Source organism: Bicyclus anynana, chromosome 17, assembly GCF_947172395.1.
Source record: "Bicyclus anynana chromosome 17, ilBicAnyn1.1, whole genome shotgun sequence".
Classification (NCBI taxonomy): Eukaryota; Metazoa; Arthropoda; class Insecta; order Lepidoptera; family Nymphalidae; genus Bicyclus; species Bicyclus anynana.
The window spans coordinates 6,176,047-6,196,817 of record NC_069099.1 but is presented as its reverse complement, the minus strand read 5'-3'; the positions used below and the strand labels follow the sequence as shown (position 1 = coordinate 6,196,817).

Sequence of the window (20,771 nt, the reverse complement as noted above, 5' to 3'; positions counted from 1 at the left end):
ATGAGCTGGTTCTTGCATCGCGGCACGATCCAAACTGCGAAGCGGCGGCGCGACGCGCTGCTGCACGCATTGCGCGCGCGGAGAGGGGTTGAGTGGTGGGGAGTGAAGGTTCCGTTACACTCTCCGACGGTTCATTAATGTCATCTTCATTAGACTCGTCTTCTTGTAAGCAAACCGAACTAATGCTATCTTGTTCCAAGTTTGTTGTATGTGACAATGAAAGAAATAGCGGTTTCCACGCTGTGGGCAGCAACCATCCATGATCCCGATTAAAATTCGGGTGACGACTAATTTCTATCGCTTCACGTATCTTACGAGGTACTAGAAACTTTTCCCTTGACAATACAGAAGCCTTATCAAAACGGATATAATGAGTCGTACCCGAAGCTAGAACATGCTCGGCTATTGCTGAACCGTCCGTGTCCACATTCTTCATGCTCCGTATGTGTTCTTTTACTCTTGTGGTGATGTTACGGCGAGTCTCACCGATGTATGACCTACCACAGTCACACGGAATCTTGTACACCCCGGGCACGTTCAGCGGATCCCTATCCTTAGGCGATCGCAGTATACTCTTCACCAATGCAGGTGGACGAAACCGCGTCACTATGTCAAATCTCCGTTGGAGATAGTGGCTGATTTTGTCCGTCACGCCCTTCACATATGTTAAGTACACTGGTGACCGGTTCACACAGGACGGTTTCCGCCTAGTTGTTGTTTGTGCCCATCTGGAACTCTGACGCCAACTATAGCCATTGTTCTCCAGCGCCTGTCTCACTACTCTTAGTTCGCACTCAATATAGGGTGGGTCACAAAGACTTAGGGCTCGATTTATGAGGCTTCTTGGTACCGACGATATCTGCGATGGATGGTGGTGCGAACTCGCATGGAGATATCTGTTGGTGTGAGTCGGTTTTCGGTACACCGTTGTATGTAATTCACCACCAGACCCCCGGATCACCATCACGTCTAAAAATGGCAGACCGCCCTCTTTTTCTTCCTCTTTCGTAAAATGAACCTTCTCATGTAGACTGTTGAGACACTGGAATATTATGTCCAAATCATCCCTGTTTACAATGGCAAACACATCATCCACATAACGCAGCCAAAAAGTGCCAGTGTTTCATAATCAATTAATATGAATAACACTCACGATAGTTTAAATTCTAAAATCTTATAGACCTGTTAATTTAATTCAGAGATTTGTATACAAACTGAATAAACACAAATATTACACTATGGATTGTCTAAAAAATGTCCTATTCGTGTCTAAAGCCAAATACCCACAAATGCTGATCAGCAAATTACGATATCAATTTTTCCATTTTCAGCGGAAATTTTAACTGATAATTCGTAAAGTACGATTATTAACAGACAAAACAACATTTGTAATTCAACATTAGTTAATATTGTGGTTTATAACTGCGTTAAAGAAGTCAACGTTTATTTCGTCTGTTTAGTGGAAATCCAGCTTAAGCAACGGAAATTTCATTATAGGCATTCTTATAATAGTTGATTTCATAATACTTTTTATAGACATATAAATATAAAATATATAATAGTCCTTCAATATCGGATTTTGGGATCAATTTTGAGTTGCATAGGACCACTTTGTGAAAGTTCATATTATAAGTAAATAGCAAAAGGCCTTATTCAACAAGTAATAAATTTATGAACAATTCATCCAGAAATTCATTTCCATTAATTCATCCAATGCCTTATAATGATGTAATTTAATAATGTTTGTTTCTTCATTCATCCACATTGGTCAAAAATATTAACATGGATGAAACAAATACCAAATACACAATTCTTGGATCACCTTGGAAGGTTTATAACAGTAAATAATTTAACATATACTCAGAGCCACAATTATCCGCTCACTTTAATATACTCGCGTCGCGCGACATTAAAGAAGGCGGATAATTGTGCACTCGAGTATATTATGTAATAGGACAAGCCAATGATAACATTCAATAGTTTAAATTACATTGACTAAACAAAATTATTAAATTACATCAAACGTTTAAACAAAAAAAAAAGTTAAGAATTTAAATAATAAAATCCTAAATGTAAACAAATAAATTAGAAACAAAAACAATTTGTTCTGCGTAATCACATCAGCAATACAGAATAAGAATATCATGCATACAGCACAGCTACTTAATTAAGTACCACATTCAGAGGAAGAGACAATAGAAACTCCACTAGGACTCCACTATGTTTTGCACCAGAGATAATATAGAGCCCCATTATCATAGCCAATTGGATAAAAAAAAATATGAATAAAAATAACTTGGATGCGTAGACAGAGTAGTATATAGACAGATAGTAAGCATCAATCTCTTTCAAAAAATCTTTATGTATGCATCGATCTTCTATAAAAAAAAAGTGGATGCATAATCAGCGACCAAAAAACGTCCCCACTCAATGAGTGCCAAACACAACTTCTTGGCACTCAATTCAAGTAGTCGCATTTGCAAATTCAACCTTAAACTCAATCAACACATTGCAAAGTATTATAAGTAACCAGCTAGTTTAAAAAATAATTCTCATCAAAAAATTGAAACAGTATGTATGTACTTGCAAACTATTTCGATTTTTTTGATGAGAAGTATACATTGCTATTTTGTGATGTTATAATCGATTTTTTCGATCACCATCGACAGCTATTATCTACACTTTGGGGTCTGTTAATATTACTTCTAGAAAAAATAACTTATTTAATTTTACTTCTGTTTTGTTTGCTAAACTAATAGAAAGAGTTAAAAAGTGAAAAAAACAATTGGGGGAAAAATGTAAATGAACAGCTAATTTAAAAGAAATTTGTCACAATTACTATTTTTTTTACTAATATGATAAAAATAAATTTAGCACTTAACTTTCATGGTAATTAATGTGCAGTCTGAATAAGTCCAACAAATAGAGTTTCTATTGTCTCTGTGGCTAAACAATATATTATCATCTTGATTTAAATTAGAACAACCAATCAACCAACCACCTTACACACTATAAAATATTTACAACTTAAAAAATGTAATATATAAAAAAAATAGAGAGATTTTCACAAATATTAAGGCCGGATGGTCTATTCGTTTAGGTGATAAAATAATGTTTTTTTTTAAAAGAATTGTCAAATACAATACTAAGCAGTCATTTGATCGGATTACAGTCCAGAGACTGATCTCCGATAGACAAAGGAAAGATAAAAAAATCATTAGAAATACTACAAATTATTTAATTATTACACATTCAAAATTTTGAAAATAGACATATTGAGCACTTTAGGCAAGGCACAGTGTTCTTCAGTTTTAAATTCCTGTTTAATCTCTGATTATCATTGTTTTTATTTCACCACCTAAATAAAATAGACTACGAATCCCTCAACTCATCATAGATTATAAATGACCAGACAAACTGTAAAAGCATAGACAACTATACAACTATGTAAATGTCCAAAATAATAATGATTATCACTAATATTACATTAACAACCTCCCAAACAACTTGACTTGTATCTAACCTCTATAAAACTTTCAATGCTTAACATCAGTTCGCACCAGTGGTCGTTAAATAGTAATTCTATTAGCCTAACATTCAAAAAGATTGGGCAAGTTTGGCTCAAACCACCAACAACAACAACAACCAACCAACCAACCATCCATCCAACCAACCAACCAACTAACCAACCAACCAGCCAACCAATAGTATCTCTCACTTTCGGCACATTATGATAACAGTATGATAGTCAATCAATTCCGGGAAGCAATTACGAGCACTAAGAAAAAAACATACATACAGCCGAACATAGAACCTCCTCCTTTTTGGAAGACGGTTAAAAAATGTTATTTAACACACGCAAAAATATTTACTACCAGCAATTTTTCTGGACATTTTAATGTAATACATAATAAAGCAGTTTTGGCAATCAATAATAATAAAAACACTACAAAGTAAAATCAAGCTTATTCTTCTAAAAATAAACTCTTGTTCTAGCTTGTGTAACTAAAAAGATAATATTTCTTTATTATAGATATCATGAATTTTGAACATAAATCACAATACAGCTGGTTGTTGTTGTGGTTGGTTGCTAAACTTTTATGCCCATCCTTCTTTATAATCATCATTATATTAATATAACAATATTAACCTATAAAAAATATATTTAAAAATAATTTTACCATTATTATGTAGACAATTACGAGAAAAAGAATACTTAAAACACATAAATAACTGAGATTACAAATTGTAATTTCATTACAAATAAAGTGAGGGGTTCTGTTAAATACCAAAAAACGTTGGGAACAATAAATTAATATAAAATCTAAAAACTTAAAATCTAAAAAATTAATACCTATAATAATAATAATGTATATTGTGTTTGTAAAATAAAAAAAACATGGAACTTAGCTAACAACTAACTGTACTAAGTATATTACAAAAATATTTTATTTTACGATGGAAACATGACAAAACTTATGTACAAAAGCTACAAGAGATTCAAACTGTACTTCAAAACCAGCTCATCTTATACGCAAGCCAATCCTTATTATTGTCTAAAACCATAGAGTTATTGCTGACTGTATTTGAATTGCAAGACAACTGTATAATAGTACAAGATCCGGCATAAGGAATATATACCCTCATCTGTTCAAACCCAGCTCATCTTACATGCAAGCTGTTCCTTATTATTGTCTCAAATCATATAATGTATACTGACTGTACTTGAATTGCAAGACAACTGTATCATAGTACAAGAGCCGGCATAAGGAATATATATCCTCATCTGTTATTCATTAGTTATAAGAAACAAATGATAGAAAATATTCAGTGACACATTGCAAATATGTTTGCCTAGTAAAATACCATATCATATCATCATAGTACCCAGTGAGTATAAAATATATTTTTTTAATTAAACTTATGTAATCTACTTTCCTTTTTGCTTATTTAATAATCATACACTAGTTAAAAAGAATATACTTAACAGAAATGAAAACGTAAAGTTTACTTGGTTTCACACTGGAATTGTGGGGTTGCCAGATATAAACAATTAATTAATGGTTCCTATACAAATAGCCTCATCAGTTATTTAGTATGTGTCAAATGAAAGTTCATTTTATGCTTAATTTAACTGTATTAAGTTGCTTTTAATATAGTACATGGTTTCCTAGATTTTGTATAAATAACTAGGCATCCTATTTGCAATATGTCACTGTGAATGTTATGTATCATTTAGTTCTTATAACTAATAAATAACAGATGAGGGTATATTTCTAATGCCGGATCTTAGACCATAATGTAATTAAATAAAACCATTATTATTGCCAGCTCTTCTCAGCAGAACCTGTATACCAAAAAGGTTGTAGTCTTAACAAATAGTCAAACTTGATGAATTAAAAGTGCTTTTAAAGTAAACCCACTTGAAATAAATTTTTTTTTGTTTTATTGTATTACAATGCAGTTATAATTTTGGTGCAGTTACATCAACCATGCAATTGCTTGCAATTCAAATATAACACAACTGTATACTCTTAAGAGCCAAGGAATGTGATATTTATAATACATAATGGCTATATAATTGTATACTTAATTTATTATCATTATTCCTATGAATCTCATTGTAATTTGATCAAACCCTAACCTTACTATTCCTTGAAATTCCTATCTATTCAGTACCCTGGCATACAATTTCCTTATTCAATCAAATTACAACAACAAAAATTATACATAATTTCTAGTTTATTACGAGTAAATTCATACATTCTAAGACTTCAACTAGCTGCATTAAATGCAATAAAATAATATATTTACAGGGCGTTCTAGCAGAAAAGTCACATTTTTTGTGCATATTTAATTTCAGGCAAAACTTTAAATAAATCATTACTTAAACCTTATGTGATGCATTGAATGATATTGTACTGTATCATATATATTACTGATATTTTATGTAAATATATACATTTTACAATCAATTAAAGAATTTTGAAAAGAATAACTCCATTATTCTATCTATGGTATATAACTACTTTAGATTTCATTCAGTAAACTGTTACAAATTCTCTGTCTAGCCATTATTATGCATTTTATTTTTACATGCATAAACACATGGTTTCAAAAGTGTCACACTTTAGTTACAGAAGTGTCTTCACTTACACTTGTTTTTCACTTTCAGCACTGTTAAGAGGGGCAAGTGGTGCAGGCCCGCGCGGGTCAGGAAGGCCTCGTGCGGGGTCTGCGAGGCACCCTGGATGTCCTGGGCGCGAGTAGGTATGACGCGTCCACCGCCCCCCTCTGCCCCCCTCTCGAGAGCAGTCGCCTCGCGATGTTGTTGACGCGATCCTTTTGTTGTTCACGACGAGCCGCTGGTGATAGTGCCTGGGAACACGAAAGGTGAATGCGTTACGAAAAGTGTAATCTAAGAAACTATCTTTAGGTACTCTTGACTAAGCAAGTACATATTAGGCGTTTCGAAGCGCGCACATTGATAACGCGCGTTTCTACATGTACTCGCTCTTAGTGTATTTTATGTACCTTGAAAGCGTAACGAAAAGTGTAATCCAGAGAGGTTTTTAAAATGCGTGCTACCATCTACAGACATAATGAAACAGTGTTTGTTATTTTAAACTTCCAGTAGATGGCGTTCTCAAGAGAACTTTGAAACAAACCCTTTCAAGAATCTGTTGTAATGCAGTTACGGCCGAGGCTGATAGATGACGCTTTGTTTTATTTTTGAAAGAAGTTTTACTTTAGTTACGTGGTCTATAGCACACTCGTTTGACTGTAATATCACCTGATAATAAGTGATGATGCGGTCTGTGATCAAGTTTTGCGTTTGAAAGGTGTACAGTGTATTTAATGTATATGAAACAAGTTTATACATGGAATAATATATACTAGAATGCAAAATTTTTTTAGCACTAATCTTTGCCCATAGGTTAACCTAATCACAGCCAAATCCTCCTACTGCTGGGCCAGACATTGATCAGTTTAGGAAATATAAGAGCCTATATTGACCTTAAACTAGGATTACTGCCATAAAAAATCCAGCAGAAAACCTATATAACATAATATAAAGATATATAAAAAAAGTTCAAATTAACTTGTTTTACAACTTGTAACAAATGAGTATGAAATTAAGTATTCCTTGATATTTTACCCTAATGAAATAAAAAAACAAATAACTTTACCTTGGGCGCAACAGAAGCAGAAGGTGTAACAATGGGCTTCTTCTTAGTTTCTGGTACATTCTTGGATTTTTCAGCTGGAGTGGCACTTTTGGCTGCTCTGCCTTTCAGATACTCAGGTGAGACTTCGTGGGGCTAGAAATAATAAATTAATTTATTTGCATCATTACCCCTTTAAAAAGTGACAGCCTGAAAAACTGTGTTAGGAGTAGGTACGATAATAGTCCAGCAGGTGGCGGTCGAATCACCACCTCTCAGTGATGAGTACGGTCTATTTACAGTAGAGATATAGAGGCTTCATCAGAGGAGTCGTTGACACTGTAGAAATTGCTACATTACAATATCGCCGCTAAGTCGCCTCTCTATACCTTACTGTATTTTACCAGACCTCAAATTAAGATCTCAAATTAAAGAATGCGCTCTAGTATGAAATTTATATGTTTCCCTGACTTTCTATTGGCTCATTTTCGCTGAATTTTACTGCCCATCTTAAATTTCCTTGACTTTCCTGTCAAGAATTGACTTATTTACGCACGCTTGACTTGGGGAGTAAGCTGGTAAGTGGTAATGCGATAACTGTAATCGAAATGACATACCATTGCCATTTATAGTAACACTGCTAAACTACGACACAATACAAGTAAGCCCAACACCAAATCCGTTTAGTCTTTTAACAGCATAATTGTGAACTAAATAGTAGGAGCTCGTGACACGAGAGATGGCGCTACAAATTTTTAAGTTACTCTTTCATGCATTATTTTATTTTTGAAAGTCTTACGTCCTACTTACGTAATTACTTAGTTTGACGCTAATAAAGAATCATACAGATATTAAAATAATATATACACAGAGATACTAACAGCATAGGTGCGGGTGAGCTTCAGCCGCGACGGGAAGTGGTCGAAGGCGTAGGGCTTGGTGCACAGCGGGTACTTGGGGCGCGACACGCGCGTGAACAGCCGCGCCGAGCGGTCCACGCGCAGCTCGCAGATGTACACGTGCTCCTCCGACGCGCCCACCGGACGACCCTGCGCGTAACGACATATAGAATGAACTTTATGACGTAATAACGTCTTATAAATCGATCGCCGGCTACACATACGGTTTAAATTATCGTGAGTGTTATTCATATTAATTGATTATGAAACACAGCTAAAACTCACGTGATATTAGGTCGGAGTATGCCCGACTAGTTTCGAACCCATACGGGGCCCTTAGTCATGAGCTGGTTCTTGCATCGCGACTCGATCCAAATCGATGTTTGGATCGTGCCGCGTTGTCCTGTTTCGAGTAGGGTAAAATAGAATATAACAGAACGACCTAATTTTAAAAATATAATAATTATTATGTTGAAAGATATAAACAGAAATACAATAAAATACCAACCGATTTTACAGATGATATTCTTTTATAGTAATTCTAGGCAGACTACACACTCGCCGAGAATCAAGCAAGCCAAACGAATGTCTACTTGTCATGTTTCTGTAGCGAGTCCGCTTTATGGACCCGAATCAAAGGATCTCTCATCTTGCAGGGTAAAGATAGACATCCTGACCAATACACACAGTTGAATTGATTAATACAAAATTATATTAAAGTAAATAATAAAAACATTTTAAAACCAACCTTGCAAAAAGTATTGAGGTCCATGACCCAGCATTGGGACATAACAAGCTCTATAGGGACTGCTTCATACAGCGGCACTCTCATAACTTCATTGTGGAAGAACCTGTAAAAGATAAATAATTATTCTTTCTAAAACAGTAAACAATAAACTCACCTGATAGTAAGTGTCAATGTGGCATTAGGTGGAACGCGTTTGCAAAGAAGATGCCTATTTACTCTCTTCTAAAAATGCCCAGGTTGTAAGAATTAGAAAATAATGACTTCGGAAGATAGTTTTATACCCTAGCCATGCATATAAGAAACGAAGGACATAAGGGTATCAAATAAATCGCCGTAGAGGTCTTCCGCCTTTCATCCCTCAAGCCTCCCATGATACCTAACTTTTGACTTCTTTGCAATAACAGTTAGTGATAGTTTCGTGCCGCCATTTGTATATACGTACGTGTGCGTACTTGCGTGCGTGCGTGCGTGCGTGAGTTAGTGAGTGAGTGCGTGCGTGCGTGCGTGCGTGCGTAGCTGTTACTGTCTATTAGTCAACTTACTTTCTAGTGGGCTCGTGGAAAGTCTCGTGCGGGCGCAGGTAATGGTGCCCGTACACGTATCTCTCGTGCGTGTCCTTGTGCTTCCACAGGCGCTCCACGCGGAAGATGTCCAGCTCAGATACCGGCACTTCGCCGATCGTCTGATACGTATGCTTGCGGACTTCACCTTCCTATAAAATAAAAAATATATATTAACTAGAGGACACCCGCGACTTCGTACGCGTGGAATTCAGTTTTTCACGAATCCCGCGGGAAAAGTAGCCTGTGTTAATCCAGAGTAAAATATATTTCCATTCCAAATTTCAGCCAAATCGCTTCAGTAGCCGCAGCGTAAAGGAGTTACACACTTACACACAAACTTTCGCCTTTATATTATTAGTGTGTTTAAAAACTTAATTGTGCTCATATCGAGGACTCCATTTTGCTAATTATAAATTTAAGGGTAAATATAAAAGCTCACCTTATTCTGCACATTGTCTTCAGTCTTACTCCCCTTGGCGATCTTCAGTTTCTTCCTATCCACGCGCTTCGTTTTGGGCGATTCGCTCTTGTCGCCGTTCTTCTGGCTGACATCTGGACGTTTGTCATCTATGGGTATGTCACGCAGCACGTACACCGTGTCCCCTTGACGCACTTGCAGATCGCCTCGCATCAGCGACAGGTAGAACTGGTGACCCTCGTCTGTGTATTCGTCGAGAGGTATTTCGCGATCCACCTGCAATTTATTTATTTATTTACACTTGTTTTTGTGATGTTATGGGCGCATATTTGAAATATATATGGTGCGTTCATTATTGAAGTAAATTAAAGTTGGGATAGTTAGTAATACGCTAGTCTGAACGTTACGTTTATTGTACTCGCGAACGGGAGCCCCACCAACATCTTTTCTGTAGTTTTTATGTACTTTATACGGATTCGTTGCACTGTTTTGTTGTAGGGTCAACTTCTCCCGAAAGTATCGTGTACGGGTCTAAGTCTTTGCCTTCTTGACGGGGTAAGACGCAGGGAAACTTGCTTCCGCGGTGATTTCTACCATACCCTTTCGGGGCTGAGGCATCTTGGCCTAAGTGGAGTGTTTCAGTGCCCCACCTCGATTTGCGATTTCTGGGGCAATACCTGGTAGTTTGTCTCGTGCTGATGGCGATTCGGTCGCCACCCTGCGTTGGGAACGTGTCTCGCCTAGTAGGTTTCAAACGCCGCTTCTATAGTTCGGCAAATTAGTTGATGGCACTCCCATGTTAAGCGAGAGACTGCGCGGGTGTGAGGTCGTGCGCGCGGGGCTTCGCTATTCGCATCCCGGCCCGCGCACCATCGGGAGTGTTACGAACGAATTTGCCAAGATATAGGTATAGGTGGTGTTCTCCGTGTGAGGCAACACTTCCAGTGGTGTTGATAGACTTTGTAGGGGCACCCCCAGGGGATAATTCACCCGCTGAGTGTCAAATAATCAAACAAATAGAGGTTAAATTGGACACTCAGCGGCTGAATTGTCCCCTGGGGGTGTCCCTACAACGTCTATGAATTCCACTGTTAGATAGGCTACCTGGTCCGTGGTGCAGTAGTGGCAGTGGTGCGCGGCGTCATTGTGCGCGGAGTCGGCGGCGAGGCGCACGCAGCGCGCGTGCTGCCACACGCCGCATCGCCCGCACTGCACCATCAGCCCCTCCTCCACGTGCAGTCCGCATATACACAGGATCACCTCCTCTGTGAGGACAAACCATTTATGCATTCAATAACAATTTTTTTTCATGGGCCTCATAAATAAGCCCAGTTACTCAGTGGGCAATGAAGAGAGTAATGTTCGTAACATGTTTAAGAATCAAAACAGAAATATGGAGATGCGTAATCAAAGTTGCACATAGTGCACCAGTCACCTTGCTGAAGTAGCACACATAGTTCGAAGAACCAATGAACAATAAGATGCCAAGCTTGCATGCGCAATGGAAAGCTCTGTCGACCTTCGAATAAATAGACTGACAGGATAAAAGTTGTCGCTAAAGGTGGGTCATGCAGTGAACATCCACTGGCATGTGATGATGACGATGTCATTCAACAAATACTTAGTATACAGGTAGGTTCTATCTTATGTATTTTATATATTTCTATCTTAATATGTATTTTCGTAAACGTACGTAAGTAACATAGTTTTTACTGTGTCAATTAATGAAAATAATTGTTATTAAAAGTAATCAGTGAAAAACTTACCAGATTTAGATTTTTGTACAAAGCCGGTCGGCAAAGCTTCACTAGGACCAAGGATTTTAGTCAAATATTCAGCGAAATCCGATTTTGTAGCGTTGTAGACCTGGAAATAGCACATTTATTAATTTTAGAAAGGTTAATTTTTCTGGGATTAATGTGATGTATTTTATGGGTTTTGGGTGAGCGCAGAAGCTTCGCCTAGTGGGGCCCAAAGACAGAAGAAGAGATGGGTTGAACGACTCTCTAAGAGACTCTTTATGAGGACTCGGACCTCAGCTTAAAGGACAGTTTGGGAAGAGTGTGTTGGTCTGAGTTGTATCAGCTAACGCCTTTGTGACTGAATGAAACCTACATGTGAATGACATAATAGAGACCTCGTCTTCACCTCCCTTTGAGGATATTCACTTTAGCCTAAACTAGGTCAAAGTTCAATGACTTTATACTTACAAAACAGAATTAAACAGGATGTTTAATTTTTTTTTGTGTGAATTAGTTTGAGGTTAATTTATTTAATTTAATATTGTTAAAGGATTCCTTGTATTGAACTAATAAATGTCGGGGCGGCTTACAGACGGTAAAACTAGCACGGTATAGGTGTAAAAAAAAATAACCTTTCTCAGTTGCACGGCGGCCGCTCCCAATGCAGTCATCTTGCCGTGTTCCCGAATAACGCTTGTGAATATTCCATTAACATCGCTGTCGAACTGCGCAATGGTCTCGTACCGGCCGGCGTCGATGTTGCTCTGTATAGCGTTGAGATCTGGCGCCGTGTCCGATTTAGTTATACTCGGCTTCAGTTTCAGGAGGAGCGAGCACACTGGTTTGTCTTCATCATCTGAAAAAATTGTAAATATATGTTTTAGCAGATTTAAAAAGTGATTACAAAAATAAGAAAACTAATGTCGAACAAAGGTTCACAACACTTGTCAGGACAACTTAATTAACAAATCTAACTGTAACCAAAATAAGACCTTAGTATGGCAGAGAATGACCTTGAGCGAAGTCACGCACTTGTGAACGTTGTGTGTAGGGTTAAAGGTACCTTTGACTGTTAACAAACACTCCCCTTTTCCACTCGAGTCACTCTCCCCGCCTATCCCAAGTAACTCATAAAGAATTACACAACAAGAGATGTAGACAGCTCGAACGCCACGAGCACACTAAATAATATAATACCGCCATGTCCATACTGTATCACGTACCAACCCACATTGGTGCATCGTGGTAATTTACCAATATTTAAGCTCCATTATATCCGTCCTATAAAATTGACACATTGCACATAGGTTGCCTAGTTAAATTGCGGCCGAAATTAAATGATTATTATTATTTTTTTATTTATTTTTCCGTCCCTCATTGGTTATTTAAAAAAAAATGTACCCAAAAGAATTGAAAATGTTGCCTTTAATCTAGTTCATGGTTTTCTAGTTTTAGTATGAAAAATGTGTTTATCTGTCAATTTAATAGACAGCCTATTTGCCAATGTGTCACTGTGATCATTATCTATCATTTGTTTCATAGCACTAATGAATAACGGATGAGAATATAATATATTTCTAATGCCGGCACGACTATTCTAACGATGTTTTGTATAACTCGCAAGTGCGAGTTTCGAACTCACCGCTATCTTTCTCATTCTATAGTATATTGTTAAACAGAGAAAGATAGAGGTGAATTCGAGTTATAAAAATATCATTACAGAATAGCCTAGCTGATCTTAGACCATAATGTCAATACCACATACCTTTAACAGCGACTATAGCATTATACAGCGCCTTGAACACTTTACCCAACCGGGTTTTGACATCACAATTCTGATCAGCCTGTATACGGATCAACTCCTTCATATTCTCCTCCTTGTTCGCTCGTAGCGTCGCCAACCTCTTGAGGAACACTTGCGGGTTCATTGTATCGGGCAGCGTCAGGGGGTTCACGTTGGTCACTACGGGGGTGTTGGGTATTGGTGGTTGAGGGGTCGCAGGTGCCGGCGGTGGGGGAGGCGCAGCTGGAGGGGACGGCGGCATTGGAAGGGACAAACGTTCCCGAATACGCCGTACCTGAAAAAAAAATTTTGATATAGAAATACGTTACTTTTACAAAAGAGAGAGTAACAGATTATACTTTTACATAAAATTATAGATAAAAAATAGAAACAGATTTGTTTATATTATAAGAGAGTATTTTTTTTTCTAAACACACATGTCTAGATCTACTGAACAGATGTTTATGCAGTTTGTAAAGACATGAAGTAGATTAATCTGTGTGAACACCAGAAGATCTAAGAAAAAGACAGATGGAGACCAATGGCGACTCATCGAAAAAGATCGCGATTAGACGAAAGAGAGAGCGGACAGCGAATCCGTTGCTATTGGTCTTATCGACCAATATGTTGATTATGTTATTTTCTTCACGTGGTATGTCATTGACACAAGCTAGACCTACAAGCTGAGACTAATTATTATAGAAGGTAGTATCGCACCCGAACTCACTGTCATTTTCTAAGGAAAATGAGTCTTTGTCCGTTTTTTACACCATTCAACTAGACAAGAAGGTTTTTACGGAGCTCTATAAAGGACGAACACGATTAAAACTATGAAACACCGATACGATAGACAGTTTTTATAATAGTATTAGATCGTTGATCATATACTTTGACAGAAAAATAACGTCTAGCGAGGCAGATCCTATACAATAATTGGTCTGAGCCTACAAGTGATTAGTTTATTTATCTAAAGATATTGAATGACAGGCTTTTAGAAGTCTGTCATATTTAATAGATGAATTGGTTGAATTTCTTTACTAGTGTACAGACGCCATGTTGGTTTAATGTGGTTTTCAATTCATCAAAGTGCGGCCGCTCAGAAATTGCGTTTTCGACCAGTCGTGCGAATGGATCATATACATATTATTCAATTACAATTGCTTTGTTTTTTGTCTCACTCTTTTTTTTATTCTTTACAAGTTAGCCCTTGACTACAATCTCACCTGATGGTAAGTGATGATGCAATCTAAGATGGAAGCGGGCTAACTTGTTAGGAGGAGGATAGAAATCCACACCTCTTTCGGTTTCTACACGGTATCGTACCGGAACGCTAAATCGCTTGGCGGTACGTCTTTGCCGGTAGGGTGGTAACTAGCCACGGCCGAAGCCTCAATCGGCCCAGCCAGGGATCGAACCCAGGACCTCCGTCTTGTAAATCCACCGCGCATACCACTGCGCCACGGAAGCCGTCAAATAATACTTTCCATTAATACTTACATTTTCCAGATTCCTAAACAGAAAGCAATGCCGCTCTTTGACCACCGCCCTCTCCTTGACAGTGAGCGGCTTCACCTGCGGCTCCTGCCACAGCTTGTTCAAATGCTGCTGGTACTTCAGTATGGTCATGTTCTTTATGTCGCAGGCGCTGACGCTCTGCTGTTCCGACTTCTTGTTGCACTTGACCGCCTTCCTCGGCCGACCGACGCGCGGCTGGTTGGAGCTGTTGGACTGGTTGGACGCGTTGGACGGCGTCCTGGATTGGGTCTTCAGCGGCTGTTTGGTGATACGTTGCGATTTGCCGCCTATAACACCGCGGCAGTCCTCCGAATCGCATTTACAGGGCTGGAAGAACAATGGTCATTTTAATCGTACTTCCAAAAAGCTAAGCATAAGCATAGGTTCTCTGATTGGCTATATTGTTTTTATGCAACTTGCCTTGTTACAACTTGCATTTTTGGCATCGGTATCGATCACTAATCACCCCCTATATTTTGGAATTATATTTCATGTACAGAATTGACCTCTCTACAGATTTTATTATAAGTATAGATATAGATATTTACCTGTCCAACGGCCGGGTTGAATAATGAGAAGTTGTAATCATATGTAAGCTCCTCGTCAGGTTCGATGTCTCGCAGGGCATACAGTGCCATCCTAAACGTTCCTGTATATAACAAAGATATCATATATCATACTACATAAAACAATTACATAAAACTAGAGTAGTAAGAGCCGTGATAGCCCAGTGGATATGACCTCTGCCTCCGATATCGGAGGGTGTGGATTCGAATCCGATCCGGGGCATGCACCTCCAACTTTTCAGTTGTGTGCATTTTAAGAAATTAAATATCACGTGTCTCAATCGGTGAAGGAAAACATCGTGAGGAAACCTGCATACCAGAGAATTTCTTAATCTCTGCGTGTGTGAAGTCGGTCAATCCGCATTGGGCCAGCGTGGTGGACTATTGGCCTCACCCCTCTCATTCTGAGAGGAGACTCGAGCTCAGCAGTGAGCCGTATATGGGTTGATAACGACGACGAGAGTAGTAGGGATGATGACAGTTTTTTAAAATGTATATAAAAAAGTAACAGGGTATCTGCGATCATTACTTACGGAGCTACAGGGATTTAAAGGGTCAGATTTGCGGCACTACTGCGGAAAACGCCTCATACAAAACGGCACGAACTAATGACGTCGTAGGCCATAATGATCGTTAGATTTGTATGGGTGTTCAAGCAAAATCTATACTAATATTATAAAGTTGAAGACTTTGTTTGTTTGTTCGGATGAACGCGCTAATCTCAGGAACTGCTGGTCCGATTTAAAAAATTCTTTCAGTGTTAGATAGCCCATTTATAGAAGAAGGCTATAGGCTATATATTATCCCCGCATTCCTACGGGAACAGGAACTACGCGGGTAAAACCGCGCGGCGTCAGCTAGTTACTAATATCTTTGTTATTTGTGCGTTTGTGTTTATAGTTCTCATAATAAAAAAATGACACATTTAATGTAAAACTGTATGAATTTTTATCTAATTGCGATAAAAGATTTTTAATAAATTTTGAAATTTTATAATCTTATTTATTTTGCAAATATCCAGACAATCTCTGCTTTTTTATGTATAAATTAGTTAACATTGACCTTATTTACCCGAATGTATTAAAAAAAACAATATATTCAAACCTAGTCATCATCCCCATTTTATTGAAGATAGTCGGAATTTTGATCATGCGTACATATAGTTCGCTATTTTTAGACTGCAAATAACAAGTGAACAACTTCTCCAAAAAAACATAGATCCAGATAAACTGTGTTAGAAAAGTAAAAATTTTCTTTTTCTTCCTTTTCTTATTAAGAAGAAAGTAGCCCTTTGTGAATGCCAAAAATATGACATTAACGTCTTCTCTCTATAAACTAAAACCCAGTTTTAGAAGTCTGATTTTTTCACACAGACAAAGGACGAGAGACGTACATAATATAATGTATACATTTATTTATATATTAATGTCTCTATTCATTTCTCAGATGCTAAATAGGCAGTCAGAGAGACGAAAACCAAATTGATCCAACACTAATTACATTTTTTCCTTTAAAAGTACGGAACCATAGAAAATTCTATTTACCATTGGCAGTCCACTTCTGCATCTCACAGTTGGGCCGACACGAGTGGTTGACGAACCGGCCGTCGCCGCCCATGCGGTGCCCGTCTATGACGAGCCCGCCATCCAGGTGCAGACAGTAATGGTGGGTGTCGCGCGCGTAGCGTGTCGCCATACGCTCCTAGAATACAGAAAAAATCCTGCTATAACTACATTATAAAAATGAATGTATGAAATATGTTCCTAAGCGCCAATCTTGATAACGGCTAAACCGATTTAGGTAATTTTTTTTTAGAATATTCCTTGAAATACGACGATGGTTTTTCTGGAGAGTATTTTTTACGGGAGGGGTAGGGTAGGGGTAGGGTAGGCGAAAGGTAGGGGAAAGGTAGGGGTAGGGTGGGAATATGGAAGAGTAGCACATACTCGTAAGTTAAAGCGAAGCTTGACCTGGTTCGCTAGTTGTTTCTAAAAAATTAATACTTGATGACTGGCTAAATGTATTGCGAAGCCATATTGAAACAAAGAGCCGTGATAGCCCAGTGGATATGACCTCTGCCTCCAGTTTCGGAGCGTGTAGGTTTGAATCCGGTCTGTGGAATATGCTCCTCCAACTTTTCAGTTGTATGCATTTTAAGAAATTAAATATCAGGTGTCTCAAACGGTGAAGGAAAAGCATCATTAGGAAATATTTTCATACGTCACTACTACATTTAAAGTCAAGCTGTCTTCCTGAAATATAACAACTATACCAAATTTGTTAAACAATTCTAAGGTTAACATCAATTAACATTTATCACTTAGCATATTTAGGAAGAATTACCAGTTTTATGGGTGTTTATGATAAGTTATCTTATCTAATGCAAATGTAATGCTCGTCACTAACTTTGTATACATGGCCACTTCAATTTAACTCGACACGACAAATTATGAAATATATTTAAATTAGGCTAACAATATATTGTTTTATTTTAATAACGAAGCACATAAAGATTCAATATTTCATAGTTTAAATTTTCTCGCAGATGCGAAAATCATTTAGAACCCATGTTTCTAAAGTTTATGACCAAGCAATGATTTTATTTGAGTGGAAATTATTGTAACTAAATACTTTATGACGCTGCAGGCGGCGACAAACAACTTTCTTATATAAAGGCAAACAGTGATCTGCCAATACAGTGTTCTTCTTTCTTTAGTTAGAATTTCATGTAGATACTAGTAGACGCCGCGCGGTTTCATCCGCGTGGTTCCTGTTCCCGTAGGAATACGGGGATAAAATATAGCCTATAGCCTTCATCGATAAATGGGCTATCTAACACTGAAAGAATTTTTCAAATCGGAACAGTAGTTCCTGAGATTAGCGCGTTCAATCAAACAAACAAACAAACAAACTCTTTAGCTTTATAATATTAGTATAAATTTTTTTAGGTACTTGTTTTTCTCTTTAAGTTCATTACGCTTATGCAGTCAAGTTTTTGTTTTTATAATAATATTTATTTTAGCATTTGTAATGTTGGATTTTTTTCAAATTTTCGTTTTAGCAAGTCATTTCGTTTCGTTAAAGTAAGTCATGTAAGGTTAATCAAAAGAATACGTTGTTTGTTAGTAACAGTATCAAAGCTCACCTTAAACTCCTTATCAGAGACGACCTCGCCGACGTACTCGAGGATGAAGTCGCCGGACTTTATTTGGTTTTTGGTGCGAACGCCCCAACCCTTGTTCTCGGTCATGAACTTCTCGAGACCCGACGCCCACTCGTGGCGTTGGATGCGTTGGTTCTTGCATTTGTCTCTGTTGACAAAATACATCATTTTAGTTTTTTTATTTGGCGCATATTTGGAATGGAATTTGGAAGATGGTGGAATGGAGACCCTGTACTATTAACCATTTGACTCCTAAATGGACGACCGGTCGCCCATCGTATCCGTTACGTGACATGTAAAAAAATATAACTACCACTAAGGGCAATAGGCGAGCACAGTATCATGCTCCGTGCGATAGAGGAATATAAAGATTTTTTAAATGGCTCACAGCGGTAGATTAAAACCGCATTCCCTGACTGTCGGCTTCTTCAACGCAGACGGGCTTTTCGATAAAATACTCGCGGGCAGCGAATTGTTCAATAGGCATATGATGCAAGCCATACGATATCTTGTGAAGAAAAAGTACATATTGCCAAATAGATGAGCCGTCAAAAATATCACTAACGCAATCGAAATCAAAAAGAAAGAGTGCGCTTCAGATTTCAGTTTGGCTCCTAAGTAGACAGAAAAATATCACATACAACAACTGGCTATTGCAAGTCCCACCAAAGGACCAGTAATATTGACATAAGAATAGGCTATTCGCCCGCTGTACAAAACTAAGAAGATTTTTTGCATAGAGGCAGTTTAGATGCATAGAAACTCTAATCACATTTTCATTTGTGAAAATAATCTCGTAATTGTAATATTTTTATAAAACAAAACTGTATTTTTATCACGTCACCGCAAACGCCAATCATAAACTGTAACGTCATTCGCTACAAGGCGTCGATTTGTGATTGGCGCTTGCAGTGACGTGATATAATCACTTTACTGCAAACGCCAATCACGCTGTTATCTCTATGAATGACGTCACTTGCTAATGGCAAAAATTTTACGTAGTTATTTTTTCATTCATATTCAATTTTTTACTGGTTTATTGACGGGACAAAATGAAATATAGCTTATAATACTTCCATAATTCAGTGTAAACACTGTTTACAAAAGAGGCAAGTAGCCTTATTTTTAGTATAAATCTACTATCAGTCTAGGACTTACTGGAGTCCATTTGGTAATGGGTGTAATTGTAGACAAAACGGGTTAGTGTATATAAATTGAAGGTTATTTCGTTAAAGAATGTTCTCTCAGTTTTACATATCAACGCGCTGGTTACTGTCAAATGCTCGTCTGTACACCTCACCTAACCAAACTCCAAAAGTAAACAAACCATACTGAAGGTGAGTACTTACCCGCAAGGACAGAGCTGCGGCGAGCACTCGGAGTACACGAGGCGGTTGATGCAGTCCTCGTTGCAACTGGACGACGGCATGCAGTTGCACGCCACGCTCTCGCACTCCTCCGCTGACGGCTTCACGTCGTAATACACATCTGGGAAAATAATTAAAAAAAAAATGTTACATATAAGTGTGACATAACATCATCACGACCTATGTCGAGATGAGATTGAGAATTGCCAGTCAAAACCGCGGAATCAAAAATATCGCTGTCTTTCATTGCAATGGAATATGGTCGACATATTTGGTATTTCTTTGGCCTCAAGATAATATCAACACAAACAAATGAATACGATGATCCCGGAAAAGTTGTAAACTGTTTTGTGACAATCATCGCCCATAACATTTAACAACAAAGTCGTCACATAGATCTTCTAAATAAATATTAAATAATAATTAATTTTGCAAACATACAGGGAAGTTGAATGAAATAAACTGGATGAGTGGAATGAAAATGTTATATGCAAAGATTATTTTTTATTTGACCCAGAGATAGCCCAAAATAAACTAACTTTTAACTATTTTATAATTATATATCACACTTAAGGTTGCAATTGACTTCTAGGCAACGTAAACAATCGTAATAAACGTTTTCATTTAACATTATAAAACTTACTCGTGCGTATCTTTTTGTAATTCCAAGATGGTACAGGCTGGTTGTAGTGTTGCTCCCACCAAATGTCGTAAGGCAGTGAGAAGTGTTGCAACCTCCTCCGAACCCATCGCTCACAGTACGGCGGCGGACCAAGCAGACCGGGAGGAAACTCCGTCTGTGTGACCAGGTTTTTGCCCTTCCCTTCAGGTTTTGGACTGA

At 37.8% G+C, this 20,771-nt stretch overlaps 1 protein-coding gene across 4 annotated transcripts in view; it reads right to left on the bottom strand.

Annotated features, from left to right (window-relative positions):
- Window positions 1–20,771, bottom strand: part of LOC112052449 (uncharacterized) — a 98,918-nt gene that overhangs the window by 1,968 nt on the left and 76,179 nt on the right. For all 4 annotated transcript variants that reach the window (XM_024091533.2, XM_052886564.1, XM_052886565.1 and 1 more), the window contains 16 exons: window positions 20,574–20,767; window positions 19,913–20,051; window positions 18,546–18,711; window positions 16,945–17,101; window positions 15,383–15,483; window positions 14,817–15,161; window positions 13,302–13,614; window positions 12,169–12,392; window positions 11,561–11,660; window positions 10,899–11,059; window positions 9,816–10,070; window positions 9,356–9,525; window positions 8,814–8,916; window positions 8,048–8,215; window positions 7,191–7,322; window positions 1,183–6,378 (listed from right to left, as the gene is read on the bottom strand). In XM_024091533.2, the coding sequence (XP_023947301.2) occupies window positions 6,214–6,378; window positions 7,191–7,322; window positions 8,048–8,215; window positions 8,814–8,916; window positions 9,356–9,525; window positions 9,816–10,070; window positions 10,899–11,059; window positions 11,561–11,660; window positions 12,169–12,392; window positions 13,302–13,614; window positions 14,817–15,161; window positions 15,383–15,483; window positions 16,945–17,101; window positions 18,546–18,711; window positions 19,913–20,051; window positions 20,574–20,767 (2,893 nt within the window). In that variant the 3' untranslated portion in view covers window positions 1,183–6,213. The remainder of the gene's footprint in view (window positions 1–1,182; window positions 6,379–7,190; window positions 7,323–8,047; window positions 8,216–8,813; window positions 8,917–9,355; window positions 9,526–9,815; window positions 10,071–10,898; window positions 11,060–11,560; window positions 11,661–12,168; window positions 12,393–13,301; window positions 13,615–14,816; window positions 15,162–15,382; window positions 15,484–16,944; window positions 17,102–18,545; window positions 18,712–19,912; window positions 20,052–20,573; window positions 20,768–20,771) is intronic.